The sequence below is a fragment of the Trichoplax adhaerens genome, genomic scaffold, assembly GCF_000150275.1.
Source record: "Trichoplax adhaerens TRIADscaffold_4 genomic scaffold, whole genome shotgun sequence".
Lineage (NCBI taxonomy): Eukaryota > Metazoa > Placozoa > Uniplacotomia > Trichoplacea > Trichoplacidae > Trichoplax > Trichoplax adhaerens.
Genome location: NW_002060946.1, coordinates 4,353,203 through 4,371,783, shown reverse-complemented (window position 1 = coordinate 4,371,783; position 18,581 = coordinate 4,353,203). Strand labels below are relative to the sequence as shown.

Below are 18,581 nucleotides of genomic sequence, written 5' to 3'. Positions count from 1 at the left end.
CTATACCGCTTCAGAACGTAGCTTGGCTTCAGCGACAGCTTCTGAATAGGAAACTTTAGATTTCTCCGATATAGATAACCTTTTAATAGCTTGACTAAATTTGTATAATGAAGAGCGTAATCGAGCTCAGAACAGTTAACAAACGTATTATTTTTAGATAATGATTTCACTGTAAAATTGAAGAGCTTATTATATAAGAACATAAAATTTATCACTTAGCGCTAATAGCAAACCTTCGAGAGTTGCTTCTGGGTCGAGACGTAGAACTGGATCGTCGAGCAAATAACTGCTGTTCGGCTTTTCGTTTCAGTAATGTTAATAATCTTTTAGTATCTGGATCTTCCGACAAATCTATTAAAAGTATACCACGGTACTATTATTCAAACGTAATAGACGTAAACAAGCATCGTTAACTAAATTACTTTCATCAAGAATGTTTACCGAAAGGTCTCTCATAATTATTCGTTTCAGCGTCCACATTCGCACCGTATTTAACTAATAATTCTAGTACACCGTCCTGCATAAAAATTTCCTGATCAGATCATCAAAGAGTCAAAATAAGAATACTTGTACAGCATGTACACTACCTGGCCCCAACAAGCTGCTGCATGAATCGGCTCCCAACCATCCTTATCTTTCTTGTCAACTTTAGCCCCATTCTTCAAGAGATATTCAGCTACATCATAATAGCCATTAGCGCAAGCTATGTGTAACTGAAGCAATAAATTCAAGAGCCTTAATATCGTAAAAAGTTTCGGTAATATGATTTACTTTGACAGTTTCAGTAGGTAAATATAAGAGGTAAAGTATCAAATTACGTACAGCGGTAGCACCGTGTTCATCTGTAACTTCTAAATCTCGCCCAGATCTCACTGCATCTTTGATATCATCCAACATCTGATCAGCAGCTCGATTGCGAATGGCCATAACACTTTCTTCGTTAAGTCCTTAGTTAAATGAAGATGATAATTGTTAGTAACAAATTCTATTCGAAAATCATTAATACTATATCTGACAATATGAAGACGAATTTCTGTATGATACGAGACGCATAAGGTTATCGATCAAAGAGAAACGAACACTGCAGCGAACAGACAACATTATTAAACGAATTAACCTAATCAGACATTTTCAGCAAGAATTCCCTGTCAAAGTTTTACCTTTGCTTTCCATAACTTCATCGATATAGAATACCATTGGCTCATCTTCCGCCATATCACATGGCATCAAACCATCAATATTCAAAGCGACTACATCTGCGTCGTTATCGATCAACAATTTAGCAATATCTACATGGCCACACATACAAGCAGCATGTAGTGGCGACCAGGATTCTTTGTCTAAGGCATTTACGTCAGCACCAAAGTTAATTAATAGTTGACACATCTCCAAGCAGTTATCTATGACAGCCTAAATAAAATTTTGGAAGAAACTTTAATCGTTGTGAAGATTTCGTGAATGTATACATGTAATTTGGCTACATAAATTCATAATTATTGTAAATTTTCATATTTATACATAAAACAATAATAGTCCTCTTTGATATTATCATTTACTATTATAACTGAATAAAGAAGCGCCAATATCGCTAAATTCACTATTTAACTAAAGCTGAGTGAAATTTATCAATATGTTCACTACGGATAATTCCCTCATTATAAGTGAGCATAAGTGTGTAATAACATCAACGAACTTTTATCCAAATGCATTGCATATAGAAAAAGTGATTAGGGAAATATTTTATTTTAATTGGGAACTATATCTTATTTAACAGTATTATTACCTGCAGTATCACCGACTATAAGACAATTATAAGAATTAAAAATAGGACTATATAGAGGCAAATCTTAGGCTTTAAGTATACAAATACTTTACTTTGTTATGATCCTCATTATTTATTCATGATTAGTAAAAGTAGTGCTTTTGTAGAACTGATTATCACATACTGTAAAATAGAATATGAAATGTTGTACAATGGTCTCTTTCAATCATAAAAATCTGCAAATAAAAATCTTCTTAGTGTCTTAGCATATAGCGATTTCTCTATCTTAGTTTAATGTGAAATTTAGCCGGTTAGACTAAATTTCACTAGTACCATGCATAATATGAATCATACATTCCATTATACTGGCTATTAACGACAGCCGTAGCTTATTATTAGTTTAGGAGCTAGAAGAAAATAATGACAACGTCTCTAAAGAAAATACAGTTTCTTGCGAGTAATTTCTTATAAGGACGTCAATTGGTCAGTGACCAATGGTCACCTCTATAGTACAGCTTATAGTTCTAATCTATTGTACAAAATATCACTATCAACTGTGTATTGAATTTCCGAACGATAACCTGGAACTTCATATGCCAGGGCCATTGACTGGTTAAATTAAAATAAACCCTATTACAGGTTGATAATCTTTCAATCAATTTAAGAAATGACTTGAATGTTACCGAGATAAAAATTACATTTAATTATCATACCCTAAAGATAAACTCTAGAGAGCGTGTGTAAATAATGCTGTGATGGTATACAGCAAGTCAATATAGTAGAATCCAAGATTTTAAATTAAAATCATTATTACATTACATTACATTTTAGATCTTATCTGCTAGTATTTTACAAAATATATTTAAGGTATGCCCATGAACGTTGTAGTTCGTCATAAATTTTATACCACTCGTGAAATAAGTGAATATTACAACGCACTGAACGTTCACATGATTGGAATCCTTAAGTAAGGCCAAAAAGCACTTGAACAGTAAGAAATTCTGTATTCTTAATATGATAAATACTTTTCATAACATCCCACTTAACCTTCATTATCAGATATTTAAAGTTCTATTGAATAGTTTAGAACTTTAAAAAATTAAATACGAAATAATCGAAATCCAATTCTTGCTAATTAATAAAATTTTCTCTCATAATAATAGATATCTAGGTAGATTTTACGTCCATGTAAGTACGAGCGTATAAAATAAACATCTCATCAATTATGTATATAGATAGAGATCCTTTCAATGAAATGTAACATTACAGGTATAGATATTAATACTACTGTACACTTGTTTGTAGAATGTGCCGACGTTCGCAGTATCATTGGCATCATCATTAATTTATAATTTACTATCACAAACGATTTCTACAGTAGGAAGAAAAGCAGTATGCACAGGGAAAAACCATCATCTTTATTTAATCTTAAGTACAGTAACTATCAGTCTTTTATGAATGTAAATTATTAAAAAAGGAAGTAACAATGACTGTCCTTTACTCAAATATATTAAAATATACATGAATTATTAGTAACGTATAGGGGGTGTATATTACGATATCATTGTGATTATGATCGGAAGCACACCAAATATTAATTTACTATAAATATCGAGACCATTAAACATACTAAGTGATTACAGCTGGTTCTATACCACGTACGAGTATGTTAAGTAGTACTTGTAAAATCTTTCTATCCAGTACCGTGTATGAGATATTTTATATTGTATCGTGTAAAGATGTAAGTCTACTTGTAACTTGTAACCGCATTGTGAGATAGCACGGATTGCAGGGAAAGTATGAGCTCAATGAATGATAAAGACGCAACATATATTATCTAATTCAAAATTGTCTTTAACAACGAGCCATTAACGTAACGTCATTTTATAGTTTTTGTATAACTCGTATACCTATGCGTGTATGTACAGTATACTGTACTACTATGCAGTCCAGTAGGTGGCATAATAGTACTGTAGATAAAGGTACATTAACTCAGCTTGGTAGAGTTTCTTTATACCAGAATATAGTAGTTATGATACATAGATCTTATCATCAGATTAGAATTTTAGATTACAACTTCGCAATGGCATTATAAAAATACACTACGAAGGCAACGGATAAATCGCTATATTGATTACTTACATTGACAAGTAAACATTTAATTTCGAATAATCATATCAACTCATCTAATATATCTCGCTCATTTTAATTACTCCGACATTAAGGTAAAGATAGAAATTTTTCAAATATTCTGTATTAATATTTGCTATTAAACATGTAAAGATATAATATACGTATTTATTCAATAGTTTGATGTATAGCTCAAGCAGTATTCTTGTTTTACTGCAAATGTGCACATCCGTTAAAATCACATTATTTAGTATAAGATTAGCTAATCAATGTTAAATATAGTGGTTATTGCGAAATTGAGCAATCAATTTAAAAATAGACTTTAGATCAAATTAGTTTATATTTGTATTCCGGTACAGTAGTATCGCCTATATTTACTCGTATATTGACTCATAAAATGCCAACCACGACATACGTATAATCATAACTCAAAGCATGACCAACCACGAGATACGTATAATAACAGCTCAAAACAAGATCTACTTCAGGTTTGTTTTAGTGTCTTATTAAAAGTCTGACTATTGCAACTAATTTATAAATAACTTTATATATGAATATATACGCATACGGTCATATTCCATTAGTATCGTGTCACCTTAAGTATTTAGTCATTAAATATATACAACAGTAAAATAAAATTCATGTTGTGATGATATATATATACAAATCTGATTAGAACATTAACATTTCTAGATGTCTGAGTATTTATCTTGATGCTTTTCATAAAAAAATAGGGATAAGTTCATTAGCAGATACACTATGGTCATAGATAATTTAAACAAACGTCAATAGCTACAAAAGATAAACTGATTCCATGTCGAAACGATCGATAAGAAACTGCATGGCATGACTGAGATAATGCTATTTCAAAGCTTATAATAGGTATTGAGACAAAGGGCAATAACAATATAAATTTAACCGTATAAGAATCAATCTAACAATTCGGTAAAAACAATTAGAATTCACTATTTAACTCTGAATTGAGCAACACTGTAGTATTACTCTACATTTAGTGACAGAGTAAAACGTTTTGTGTTCTAGTTTTAAAATCGCAGCTGTTTATAGGTTGTAATTTAAAAAGGAATTCTAATCAGAATAGTTTTGTAGAGGTTTTAACTTTAACTGGTTTACTTTAAAGTAAGATGAACATAGTGATTAAATTACTCAAAAACAGAAACAGCAAAATCAATGGTTTCCTATAACCACAGCAACACATGTATTTATGAAATCGTTAATAACTAAGTAATTTAAGAAAAGATAATCAAAAGCCCACAATTTTTATCAGTCAATGGAAAGGAGTACGATACTTGTTGTATTGATTAATGTATACCGATAGAACTAAAAAGGATGGTTAAACTGATCATACTACTTTAGCATAATAAATAAACTGCTCCTTTCATTAGTCACATTTAGGATCGTTAGTTTAGGCTAGCAAAATAATTATACCAATATCATTGGGGACCTAGTGCATATGGGGTTATATTATATCAATGTATAACAAATTAACACCGTAATAGCGTGAACTAAAAATGATACTGTAGTAACATACCTGATGTAGAGCTGTTAAGCCATCGCAATTAGCAACATTCGGATTAACCTTGGCTTCTAATAATTGCCTAACTATAATCATAATTATAGGAAAAAGGTCTTACGGATGCAACACAGAGAGCCATAAAAAATTAATATGAAATGGAATACAAGCATAGCGTTTCATTAATCTAGACTAATCTATGTTATTAAGTGGATAGATCATCATTATTATATCGCCTGATAACGATAGAATAATATTGAGCCTATACAGTAATAACTTCAGGTTTTTGCATTTCGATTTCAATAATATATAAGATTATTATCACTTTTACTATCACAAATTTGAATTAAAATCGCACCTGTAATACTATAGAACACTTATAGTTACGATAAAACATAGATATATGTATTTCGTAAAAAGTTTTCAATGATACAGTACAAATTGATTGATAGGAAGAATATGATAAATTCAAGTGAATCGAATGAGCATTGCATAATATTAATTAATTATATCGATAAAAGAATACTTTACAAATATTCATGATGGGTTAGATATGATAAATGCAAGAGAGCGAATCGAATAACAGCATATTTATACTAGAATAATTATTATTAATTAATTACATTTATCAACTAGTCGACAACGTCCTCAGTTGATATGATAGCGGTATAAAACATACTTTACTGCTGAATACGCATAGTCCACAGTGACAGATTAATTATGACTCTTCCTACTGTATGTAATATTCTTAATATGTATTCTTTAATTAAAAATTACTATTTTAGAAAGGCTGAACTATAGGACACGAAAGTAGTTGTTATAGAGCAATTTATATAAAGTAGAATAATGTACATAAGAGAGATTTACGGTACGAGTACCTATAAATTACTTTTTATTGGGGTTAACCCATGACAGCACTTAACCTCTTTCTTCTCGAACTTTGTTACGTACTACAGGTATACGAATACTTACGAGTATACTACGTTAGCGATTCCATACTTAATGCTATAATTCCCATCTAAAAAATTAAATTATACTAACTAAATAATTATATATAATCAAACGAAAAATTCAGGCTTATCGGCATTGCGTACTTGTACCGTGTCCATCTATTAGAGACTTTTACTAAATTCATTTTAGTAATCCGTGTCTCTGAAGTATGCTTGATATTTTTATTATTATTGTATTGCAATTCTGCTATGAATACTTGTAATTAACCACTTTTTATGCTATAATAGCGTTTATTGAATAGTGTTACCTATCGTATTTATCCTATCTTTCTGTCTAATAAGGGAAAAGTAATACATCGATTGAATTTAGTAATTACGAGAATTCAATTTTACTATATTTCCTACTATTGTATGGCAGTTAGATGATGGTTCATCTGTGATTAAAGATTGACTTACTGTAGTCTACAAATTGGTCATAATAATAACTCTGTACAAATATATACTAATAAAAGCTCCAGTTAATAAAGAAATGATATATTATATACAATTTAGCTTCAAGAATGGTCGAAATCATACTACAGTATGTCAAACAGTTTCAAATTACATGTGCCGTAGTTTTTCGAAGATAAACGAAGAGATGCATTAAGAGCATCATATTGAAATAGTAGTATAGTTGTGCTAGAAAAAATAGTAATGTGTATCTATATAGTACATTACTATTGAAGCGGTAAAATAAAATAAAATGATCAGAGTGAAGAAAAAATAATAAATGTTAGACGGCAGGTAAAGCTAATTAATTTCGATCGATAATATATGTGGAGAATAGATATTAAGATGATAACTGTAGGATTTCAGATCATCTTCATTTCGGTGATGATATTGTCATCTGTTGTTGGTCGATTTTTAAGGTTAGAGAATTCTATACTTGTGGACTGTAGTACATAGTAGTAGATTAAAATTGTCAAGAAGGGAATTTTTTACATACGGTGTGTATAAGCGTGTAAGATTAACTAACCTTCATCGATGTCATTCCTCGCAGCAGAATCAAGTAAGATGATGTCGGGTTTAAAGGTGATTTTTAAACCTCGACTGTTATAATTATTGTTATTACTACGTTGTCCATTATGATCAGTTGTAGTCTGACCATTTCCTACCGCGGCAAAATAACGTTCGAGTTGCTCTCGACGACGTCTCTTGGCATATTCATAACGTTCAGCCGTGGACATTTTATCAACCATCGTCATCTCTTTAATTAATTTATCGTGACTAGCCATAATTCTATCTTTTTTTTAAATTTTCTCTTATTTTCCTTTGACTTTAAAATTCAATATTGGATAACTAACTAGTTAAAAGGAAAACAAAGCCAACAACAGGACAAAAAATCAATTAAAAATAGAGAGAGATAGTAGGAAAAAACGAACTTGTGCATTACTATGCAATTACTAGAAGCCAAATTGTGTCATAATAATACATTGGTAGAAAATATAGCTGGCCACTGATTAGTACTGTTTACTATTTTGGCCAGCATAACCGTACTGTATAAACAGGTATGGAAAATATAACAATCGCAGAAATGGTACTGATCAATAGGCAGTATCCTAGAATAATTGGACTAAATTATGCTAGTTTAAGGCAATAAAAATGGTAATCATACCACTCTAACTAACCTTAACTCGAATCTCAATTCAAAATACCACTTGATTGACGCCAGAATACGGTCCTTTTCAGTAAAAGTTGGAAATTTTAGTCAAAAAAGAGCCAAGAGAGATATTCAGTGTTGACCAGTATAATCTATGCATATACCAGGATGATAGAAGATCGTATGGCTATTATAGTCAGAATTCTCGAAATCTTCTTTGCATAGAGGTCAAAAAAAGTGAAATATGTGATAGCTACTGCAATATCGTTGTTATCAAGAGCTGAAATAGCGCATCTCCTGGCAAAAGGATGACCTTGAGAAATGGATTACTGCAGTTGAAACTGCAAAATTGGCGTGGATATCAAGTAATATCGAAGGATGAAGAAGTAATGGCTGAAATATACTACATTGATAAATCTCTTATAACAGCTATGACTGTCTAATTACACTGTACTGTATACAAATGGAGTAAAATTAGCCTTCAATTACAAGTCTATCCTTCTCCAATGGGGAAGATCCAAATTGGCTGCAAGAAAACGCCAAAAAATGGGCTGACCAGAAATACGTACAGTACTGTACTTGTCGACACGATTACTGGTATCCGATGTAGTGTGTACAGTATTAGAAACCATCGACAGGGTGTAGTAGTAGTAGGAGGTCAAGTCAGTACAAGTACTAGAATGTGAAATTTACTTTGATGCTGGAATTCTACTAGACTGAATAAGAGTAATTTAAAATAGCAATTGTTCAATTCTTTCTACTCCTCTTGCCTACAAGTCAACTAGTCTAGTCTTTGAAAAGTAACCTTGACTTTTTCTCATACCAATTACACTAATGAAAACATTGGTAAAGTGGTCCCATTTAACATGCGTCACTGACTAATTGAACTATTTCGATACGGTTCATAAGCTTAGAAATAAAAAAAAATAATGCCAACTAAGGGAATAAACTAATGTCGATCTCAGTAAAATGAAAAGGAAAAAAAAAATCAAAGACCCCCAAAGAAATTTCAATGGCGTAATCAAAAATGGACCTTGTAAGCTTGTCGATAGGAGGATAACTGAAGTTGCGCATGGATGCATGGGATGGTGTCGTAACGTGGGTTCTACCGTTGTGTTAACACAGTACATTTTCACAACACTTTACGAGTTTTCCCGTTGATTGTCGCATTCACTATCTACGTGGATTGAGATTTGACTACATTGTCAATCGATAGCGGTTCATCGCCAGGATAATGTAACTAGAGTGTACACACAGAGTACAGTACATGTGTACACTGTACACTGTACACTGTACACTGGACTGTACCATGAGCAAAACTCATACTTTACACTATACAACACCGCAGGGTGACCACTTCATTAATAATTGTATATACAGTACTGTATGTACAGGCGGCGACTTCGATAAAAAGATCAACCTACACTCTACTGTATAATAATTAATTATGATTAAGAGAGGTCCTAGTTAAAATTGTCCAATTTCATACATCCATTGCGTGTAGCTTTTTCCGATCAATTTGCCCACATCACTGTGGTGCGCGGATCAATTGAAAAGTTAAAAGAGAAGCCCATAGACTATGGCAGACGATCATGGTATGGAGCAGTAAACACTACAGTAGTATGGAGGAGCCACAAATAAAGTGTACAGTAGACGTTATTGAACTGTACAGTACAGTAGTACAGTACTATACTGTACAGTGTCACTGTACACTGTACACTGTAGTGTACAGCCAAGAAGTACAGTACAGTACGTACAGACATCGACTACTGTACCTGGACCTGAAAATCTAATCGGATGGACGGACTTTCTATACCAAATAACATCAAAAATGGGCAAAAAATACTTACTCCATATAAAGCTTCCGTATCTGCATTCTAAATCGCTCGTATTAATTTGAATAACATTCATGATCTAAATTGACTGCTTCTAAACCGAGCTTAGCAACAGGTAATAGAATGCAATTACAAATGGTAATACTATCTGTTAAATGAGCACATTATCGTAAACCGTCTGCAAAGCGACGGGAGTTTGCACTAGTATTACTTCATTTAGAAAAAATCAGTCCATTTTCTTAGAATCGACTGTCTGCATACAGTATTCAAGTACTGTCATAATGAAGTACAGTACTGTACTGTACTGTACTGTACACAGTATTGGACACAATTTATTGACCAGAGTAGGCCAAGTGTCTGTCTGTCCAAAGTAGTCTCATGCTCACTTAGGCACAGACACTGTATTTTTTTATACAGTACAGTAACCATGAGTACAGTACAGTACTGTATACAGTATAGTCAAGTCTAAAAAACGTCCTTCAACGCATGCGCAAATTAATAACCGAAAACATGGCTGAAAACGATTCTGATATTGATTCACTAAAAACCTTGCAACAACAAATTGAACAATTATGCGAAACTTCGCGTCAAGTCGGAATTATCGCTAGTGATTTTCAAGCTACAAGTCAAAAAGTTCTAAATGATAAACTGTAATGTTACTTTTCCGTGATTTAAAATTAGCTAATTCTTTGAAACAAATCTTGAGCTCAATACTACGGTACTGTACTGTACTCAGTGTAATGTGGAGCAAAAAGATGTCAATAGTGTGTCAACATTTCGTTTTTAAGAATAGCTGCTGCTGTATATTGTATAATACTGTATGTAGAGTTGACATTGAAGTTTCATTTTAAGGTCTTCTTTAACGTAATAGTAATCAAACATGATGTAATGGTGATCGTACGCAGCTGATCTTAAGGCTACAGTAGACTAGAGGATTGATCGCGATGCATTATTTAATGAAGTCGATCATACCCGATATGGTTTACGCACTCGACTGTGGCTATAACCCAAATTGAAACAGTAATTCAGTATTCAAAGTTAAACGATCTTTGCTGTACGACATTGGACAATTTAACATTCTATTGGTTAACTTTAACATACGTCTAGACCTACGTAAAACTATGACAATAATTTACTTTTATTATACAACGATCAACATACGGCTGAATAGGATAGCAAAAGGAACGCTATAACAAGTTTTAAAATAGCTTTCTACTTCAGCGTCTCTGAAGCAGCAAATTTTCTATTTTATCTTATTATGAACAGTATTGAATGATCGTGGAAATTGTTACAGATCGTATGTAATTGCTTTGTCATTGCATCTTTAGTCGTGGATTAATTACCAATTTACGCGAAATTAACGATATGAAAGAAAAGTTTGATGATATTGAAGTTCCTTTAGAGGTGTTCAGGTAAGACATTGATAGGCCATCTTCTTGATGAAAGAATTGTTCAGCATTAACCGCAAGTTATTCTACCCCAAAGTACATTTCAGATTAGTGATTAATATCGGTCACTTGTACGATACAGTATAATCTAAGATATACGCTAGTTGCGACTTGTGTGAGTTAACAAGTTTTTGCATTAATTGTAAGCAAGAGTACAATCACGGTTCAATTTTACTTGTTTAACAAATGAGTATGTTTTAATAAACTAATCAATGGTTAAATTCTCATCTCTTAACCTAACAGCTACATAGATGAAGGAAGAAATCCCGAGCTGTATACCAAAGCCTGTTTAGATAAGGTTGTCATGATGAATCAAGAGATGAAGGGTAAAGTTGATGCTTACAAGGTACAGTAATTAGTTTTGATATTCTTAAAATAGATTTGAACATTGTCATGGTATTGTATTTGTGCCTTTATTATAAATCCCTGTTCTTATCATAACTATTCCATTGATACGTCTAGAATTTTAAAACTACCCTTTGCGAAGGTTTAGCTAAGGTTTTTCCTAAAGAAATGGAAGCGTACCTGGAATATCGAGACAGTCAGTAAACATGGCCATTGTATATCCCCAAAATATCAATTTACTATACTAATTTCGTTATTTGACGACAATGAATCATATACAAACTATTCATTCAAGATACCACTTGCAGTTAGTAACTAATAAAAATAGGCTGATTTGCCTATCGCATTTGGATCTGCAACAGTCGTACAAGTATAGACGTATGCGCGTATGTAACTTATGCCTTTTCAGTTATCAGTGCCAGTGCTCTATTTCTTGGGCAGGACTGGTAGAATTCTAATCTTTTTTCGATCTAAAACGCCGCAAATAGCGTAATATGTTACGTATTGTAAATACTGCAATTCGTTATAACTGTACTATATTTTAATGTAGTCTGTAATGTATTCTCTGCTTTACCCTATAGAGATAACTTGTTGGTACGATCTCATACGACATCTATGTTTAAAGTTAATGTACAATAGAAATGTATTTCGTCCGAATAACATGATTTAAACTTCTTTTCAGTTGTAATTGTAATAAAGCTGTTTAGCATTCCATGAAGACAATTTTACGAGTACCATTTTATGTAGCCTATTAATATCATTTAAGCGTTGAGAAATTTCTCGAATCATACTAAAGCTACAAAATTAGGCTTGCAAAGACAATCTTAAAAAATTTATTTCATAAATATAAATCCTCAGTTGACATTCGCAAAAGAAGAATATCACTTTTCCAGTCCGTGCATTTGTTATTTAAGACAGAATGAAAAATATTAAGTACGTATTTCATGAGCTTATTCGCATTCGTAGTTATACTTGAAACAAGTATCTTAACCATGTAGTTTCTTTTCGTATTAGCAATTATGTTCTAATGAATGAATACGCACGAATGGATGACAATTCGTGACGATAAACCACAGCTTTCTGTTATATCATGATCATAAGTCATCTTAACATATATAATAGATTACATGAATTATACATACGTATATAAGTGACAATACGTACCAGCATGGCACGTCGAGAATAATCATTCAATAAGGTCATAATTAGCAATGCATGATAAAAAAGCCGTTAATCAATAAACTGAATTAATGAAATATGAGCAAATGCGCGTGAGTGTTTATAACTAAAGTAAAGATCTGATATACAACATTGTGTCGATAATTATATTCATAAGTATTAAATATACTACAATACTGATAGTGATCTAAGTGTTTCATTATTTTACGGTAAGACTGTTTTATTCAAAATTCAAATAAATCAACTGCGCACACAAGCACACCGATTTTAGAGCCGATTATTTCTAGCATCAGCGTCCTCAGTAATTGTTATAGCTATAGCCGTAACTTGCACTGCAACGCAAATCGTATGATTTCTCCGAAGGTCATTGTCTGGATAGAATTTAAAAGGCTGATTGACAAATGTTGTCATATGTCTTAAGTATATAGTATATATAGACAGAATTGAATCGAAAAAGTTGACATCAAGAAGAATTCGGTCTCAAAATCAGCTTTCCCATCTATATAGATTCGTAAACAAAAAGAAATAATTCGTTTCAATTTAGATATTTGTAGTAATTGCGATATACTATACTGTGGTACATCTGATATAAGCTATACGAATACAATACTAAGCTAGATTGGGAAAAATTAACATTTTCACACAGCGATTATAATTCCGATACCGAAAACACAGGACAATACTTACGTTATCACACGACATGTTGAAATCTTTTAAAATTACTCTGCATCGGTTAGTAATACTGACAATAAATTAAGGATAATTTCTTACAGTAAATTATAATTATTAATTTAGCACCATTTCGTTATATTCGTAAAATCTTAATAATTGACATGCTAGCTTAACTTATTACGACCGAATTCATACTTTATAACATAATACAAATTTATTGTATCCGGTATTGTAAATCCACTAAACAAGTAAAAGTTTATAATATATGGTGTTATATGCGATCATGTATTGTCCAAATTATAAATCCTACTAATACACAGTAATTATGAGATATTTAAATGTAACTGCTATATCTTTAAAATTTATAACATTATATCATAAGAACTACTGGTCATATTAATCTGAAATATAGATGCCACCAAGTTATATGATCGTGTAAAGGAATTACGAATAATAAGGCAATTAGAACTACAGTATATCTATGATAGGATCTTAGAAGATAGACAAAAGCTGATCCTCATTTAACTCATAAGCATGGAATGAACGTATTTTTCATTACTTATAATAATCTTAACGAAAAAGGATACATTGTTTGAGCCATAATTCTTTGTTGAACTCCAGTAGCAAGTAATGAGACAAGAATAATGCAGCACATCGTGAAAAACTTATGATTAAGAAATAAATCCGTACATGTCATAAACTACAATATTAAGAGAAAGGTCAAAGCATTAATATTGTATAATGCCATATCCACATGTTAAACCATGTGTCATGTATAATACGAAATATATTTTAATATGTAAAATTAGTACAGATAATCGAAGGTCTAAGAGTTACACTACAGAGGATTCACTATTTCATAGAAATTTACAGTACGTTTATCTTGATTTTCTAGGTTACATATATATATCAGAACTACAGTATAGGGCGATGGTAGAAACTAACGGTCGTTTGAGCCACAAATATTATAGTTACTCCTGTTGCATGTTGTAATATACTGTAAAAGTTCGTAAATAGTGATGGTAACGTGCCGTTACTTCATATTCTAGACCAAGCTAGATTTGCATTTCCGTACCTTAGCCGTATGAATATCCATAATAAATGCATAGCCCGAAATAAAGCAGCATGATACACACAGTATTAATATACCTGCAAAAAATAGCATCACTTAATAAAAACTTACGGTTAGTTCCATTCAGTAAAGTTAGTATATACGATGTATGAAGTCACAAATTTTTGATAGAATGCTATACATCAATTCCCATAGCAAAAAGGCTCGAAACTATTATGTATAGGTTCAGTATTGGAAAATGCGATACTTACAGCCAGCTACTAAATCAGGCAGTGCAGTAAGAAGTAGTAATCCAAGATAACGTTATCGCTAGCAATGGATGTCTTATAATACAAGCAGCAATACAGTACGCTAGCTCACAATTACGTGTAGCAATAATGATTGATAATGGTGATAGCTCACCCATTGCTATTCTCAGTTAGTCGAAAGTTTCATATAATCTACTATGGAGCAATCTGGAGGAATATTGAAAATCACTTACACTACTCTTTTGTACGCTTATTACTGCAGACTGATACAGCATAACTAGCACAGTTTATCAAATGAAAAATGAAAGGTACGTACGTAATCACTTACATTTCCATCGCACAGCCGTTGGTCCTAGGCTACCTATACTTTCAACCAGCCTTCCTTCGAAAGCTTTCAAATCTATCATCAAGTTATTTATCCGTTATATAATTACGAATGTATACTAGTATATATCAAAATAGAATGTCCACAATGCTCGAATTTAGAAACAGGTGGGACTATAATACGAGTATTATACTGAAATTGACAGTTTGGCTACGCTTCACTAAATATGGCTATTAGGAAAATGAGTTGAATTGGTATTCAATATTGTACTTAGAAGTCCATCGTCAATGTATAGTAATACACAAAATATAGAATTTCTAAATAACGTATTTTTGACTCTTAGTTCTTACTGTATATCATGGAACAGTTTACACATTATCACTGGCTGTCTCCACAGTCCGGCTCGAAGCCGGACTGGAGACGGACATTGTTGAACTGTTACACTGTTGATTTACATGATGACTATAATCGGTTTCAACTTGCAATTCTGCCTTGGCGTACGGTACTTGAAACCTTAGAGTAGTAGGAATGCTTGGTTTAAGATACTGATGGTGTCAACGCGAGTGCATGATGCAGTAAACAGTGTAGTGTACGACTATAGTCTAGTATAGTAAAAATGTAATTACTGCGTGTGGATAACTTACTCGTTACGAATAGTTCTAGCAAGCGAAAATACGAAAAATAATACGAGTCTAGTAATATCCAGGAGTCGTTATCCGATGATTAATTCTTCAACTGTTTCAAAATCACGCTTCAATATACCAAACTGTTTCAACATTCTACTACGAGTAGATGATAAGATACACATACAAGCAACATGGCGTTTACTACTGCCAAGTACTTTTATAACACAGTATCCAATTTACAAGCAACATACGTACAACTCTACTGAGCTTACCTTCAGCTTGTTGAGCTGGATCGAGATCCATGCCTGTAAACAGAAATGGCGGATTGATTGATTTACTGTACAAGCCTCCAATTACATACGGTACAATACAGTACAGTACCGTACATGGTATTACAATATTGTCAGCCGTGTGCAGTACGGTACAGTACAGTACGTACTGTACAGTACAATGATTTTACAGTACAGTACTGTACAGTACTGTACTGTACTGTACTGTATTCACTGCGTACTGTACACTGTACTGTACACTGAGTACAGTATACAGTAGTATCGAACGTCTCTACTGTAGCGTACAACACTGAGATCGCTTTTTACGCGTGCGCAGTTGTTGTTATGACTTCAGCTAGTGCGGTTCTAGTTAGTGTACCTGATTAGTAGATAAGTGGGCAATAATATTACACTCGTATTCAGTCATCCACTTGAATCAGGCAGATGAAACTCCGTTCTTGCACATTGCTTCAGAATCAAGTTTTCAAAGGCTGAACTCGATCCATTGATCGCACATTCAATTTACTTTATTCACTGTCAATGGCCGATAGTCATTGCTCATAATCATCACTGCCAACTAAATACTCTAGTCGTAGGATATAAATCGATCCATTGATCATATTAGGCAGTGATGGGAGCACAAGGCACTGTAGCATGCGAGCATTATTTAACTCTACACTTATGCTAGACGATACTCATATCATGAAGCAAGACAGAAACTCTGCTTCTTGTCTATTGCTTCAGAGTCAAATCCGGCACGTAACAATCTATATAGGCTCGGGGTTTGCTTTGGTGGTGAATAACCTTATTTATTTACTATAAAATTAATTGAATTAGGACTAACGAAGATCACATTTTGAATTTAATTTATTCAGTTATATTATACGCGTACAGTATATAATTATTATTATTGTTACTCGAATGCAGATTATAATAGTAGTGAACTGTATAATATGCACCACTTCATAAACTGTAGCATGGACTTTCCACCGTAGATACCAGTCCATGACTGTAAAATGTACATCAATATCGTAAAGTACGAGTACTGTATATAAAGTAATTTTCGGCGTAGAATTACCTCTATGATTCCTTATACCAATCTTATCAAAATATCATATTGCAAAGTTGCCGAAATTCAAGAATTGGATATAAATTTAATTTGTTATTTCTGTGTTTGCCTGATACTTTAAAGTTAGTAGTCATTCATTCCTTATTAATAAAAGTGACAAATATTCAATAATAACTAGAATAATAATCGTAAGTCATAATAAATAAATAAATAAATGATACTTATGTACACTGTATAATACGTCTAAAAGTCTTGTCCAATAATTGCTGTACTTCAGTGCACTGTTCCGACTGCAATATGGTTTGATACAGCAAGATCAAAACATTGCTGAGATCAAGAGAGGTGATGACGGATGGCTCCGTTTTCAGTAGAAAACTAGTAATAACTCCGATGGACCTTTCAAAAGTTCCTCTTGGATCGGTACTGCTGTAGCTGTAAATAACCGCCTGCAATCTGGTCCATCATCTAAAAATAAGAAAAACTCCATGTATGTACATTGTATAGTATTTACATTTAGTATTTACCATGAAGGTAAAAAGAAAATAACAATTCATCATTACTGGTATTGAACTGTCCTAGCAGATTTGCGACGGATGATACCCAGAGGGGTGCGCTTGCCTAGATGTGAAATAGATGCGTATACGTCGATCTTCAAGCGACTACTTACTTATCCTATCAGAAGTAGACACGTCTACATTATTTTTGCACTGCACATTTGAACTACTACAGTAAAAAGTGAAGAAGTGAGTGATTGAAATGACTAATCTAATAGTCTTGCCTTCAATTAGCAGGATACTGATTTATAGCATGATCTGTGTTGTATAAGCAGTAGAATAGAACGTGCGCCAACAATCTAAAATTTTCTCTCCAATTCACCAGTTAGGACTCGCTATAGTGCAGTTTGATCATGCCGAGATCGACAAGGGAAACTCATAGTCGACATGGTAATAAAAGCTACACTACCTCTTCTAGCAGGCATCGAGAACACAGCGGGAAAGATCGATACAATAGTTATCATAGCTCACGAAATAGCACCAGCAACGAGACAAGAACTACGCTAGTCAATTCCCGTAGTTTGCCCAGTTTATTAAGTGATATCGATAGCTGTAAAAGACCACGTGCCTCACCGAAGAAAAAGGTAAGAGTAAATAAAATGCAGAAGGGTTGGTTGTAATCGGACGTAACAACGTTAGTTTCTCATGGGTAAATGTGATCTTCTTTCATATTTCATATCGTATTTCAATTTTGTTCTCATGTGAGAATACGGAAAAGGTTGAGGATCGCACGACTGTTCATAGAAAAATCACGGGTAAGCATATTCATTTGAATTGTTGAATATTTGCCTATTGTACACATCGATACATGATAAATACACGCTAAACCGATATCTAGATAAATAATAATTGCATTTATAATAATCATCGATTACAATTCAGTTCGATCAGTACATTAGCTGATGTGGGGGGTGTTCAAAGTTTATG

At 32.8% G+C, this 18,581-nt stretch overlaps 3 protein-coding genes across 3 annotated transcripts; 1 reads left to right on the top strand and 2 right to left on the bottom strand.

Moving 5' to 3' along the window:
• On the bottom strand, positions 1-7,599 carry TRIADDRAFT_23713 (uncharacterized protein; the record flags this gene model as incomplete). The annotated part of the gene is made up of 8 exons (XM_002111508.1): positions 1-94; positions 234-351; positions 442-517; positions 588-713; positions 823-947; positions 1,161-1,410; positions 5,442-5,512; positions 7,389-7,599. The coding sequence occupies 8 exons, from the start codon at positions 7,597-7,599 to the stop codon at positions 1-3; spliced, it is 1,071 nt and encodes a 356-aa protein (XP_002111544.1).
• A 2,758-nt stretch (positions 7,600-10,357) lies between these two features.
• Positions 10,358-11,844, top strand: TRIADDRAFT_24417 (uncharacterized protein; the record flags this gene model as incomplete). The annotated part of the gene is made up of 4 exons (XM_002112003.1): positions 10,358-10,497; positions 11,176-11,259; positions 11,539-11,641; positions 11,758-11,844. The coding sequence occupies 4 exons, from the start codon at positions 10,358-10,360 to the stop codon at positions 11,842-11,844; spliced, it is 414 nt and encodes a 137-aa protein (XP_002112039.1).
• A 2,206-nt stretch (positions 11,845-14,050) lies between these two features.
• Positions 14,051-16,065, bottom strand: TRIADDRAFT_55673 (uncharacterized protein; the record flags this gene model as incomplete). Its single annotated transcript, XM_002111507.1, has 4 exons — positions 14,051-14,191; positions 14,567-14,640; positions 15,140-15,211; positions 16,035-16,065. 4 exons carry the CDS (start codon positions 16,063-16,065, stop codon positions 14,051-14,053), a joined length of 318 nt encoding a protein of 105 aa, XP_002111543.1.
• Between the last annotated feature and the right edge of the window lie 2,516 nt (positions 16,066-18,581).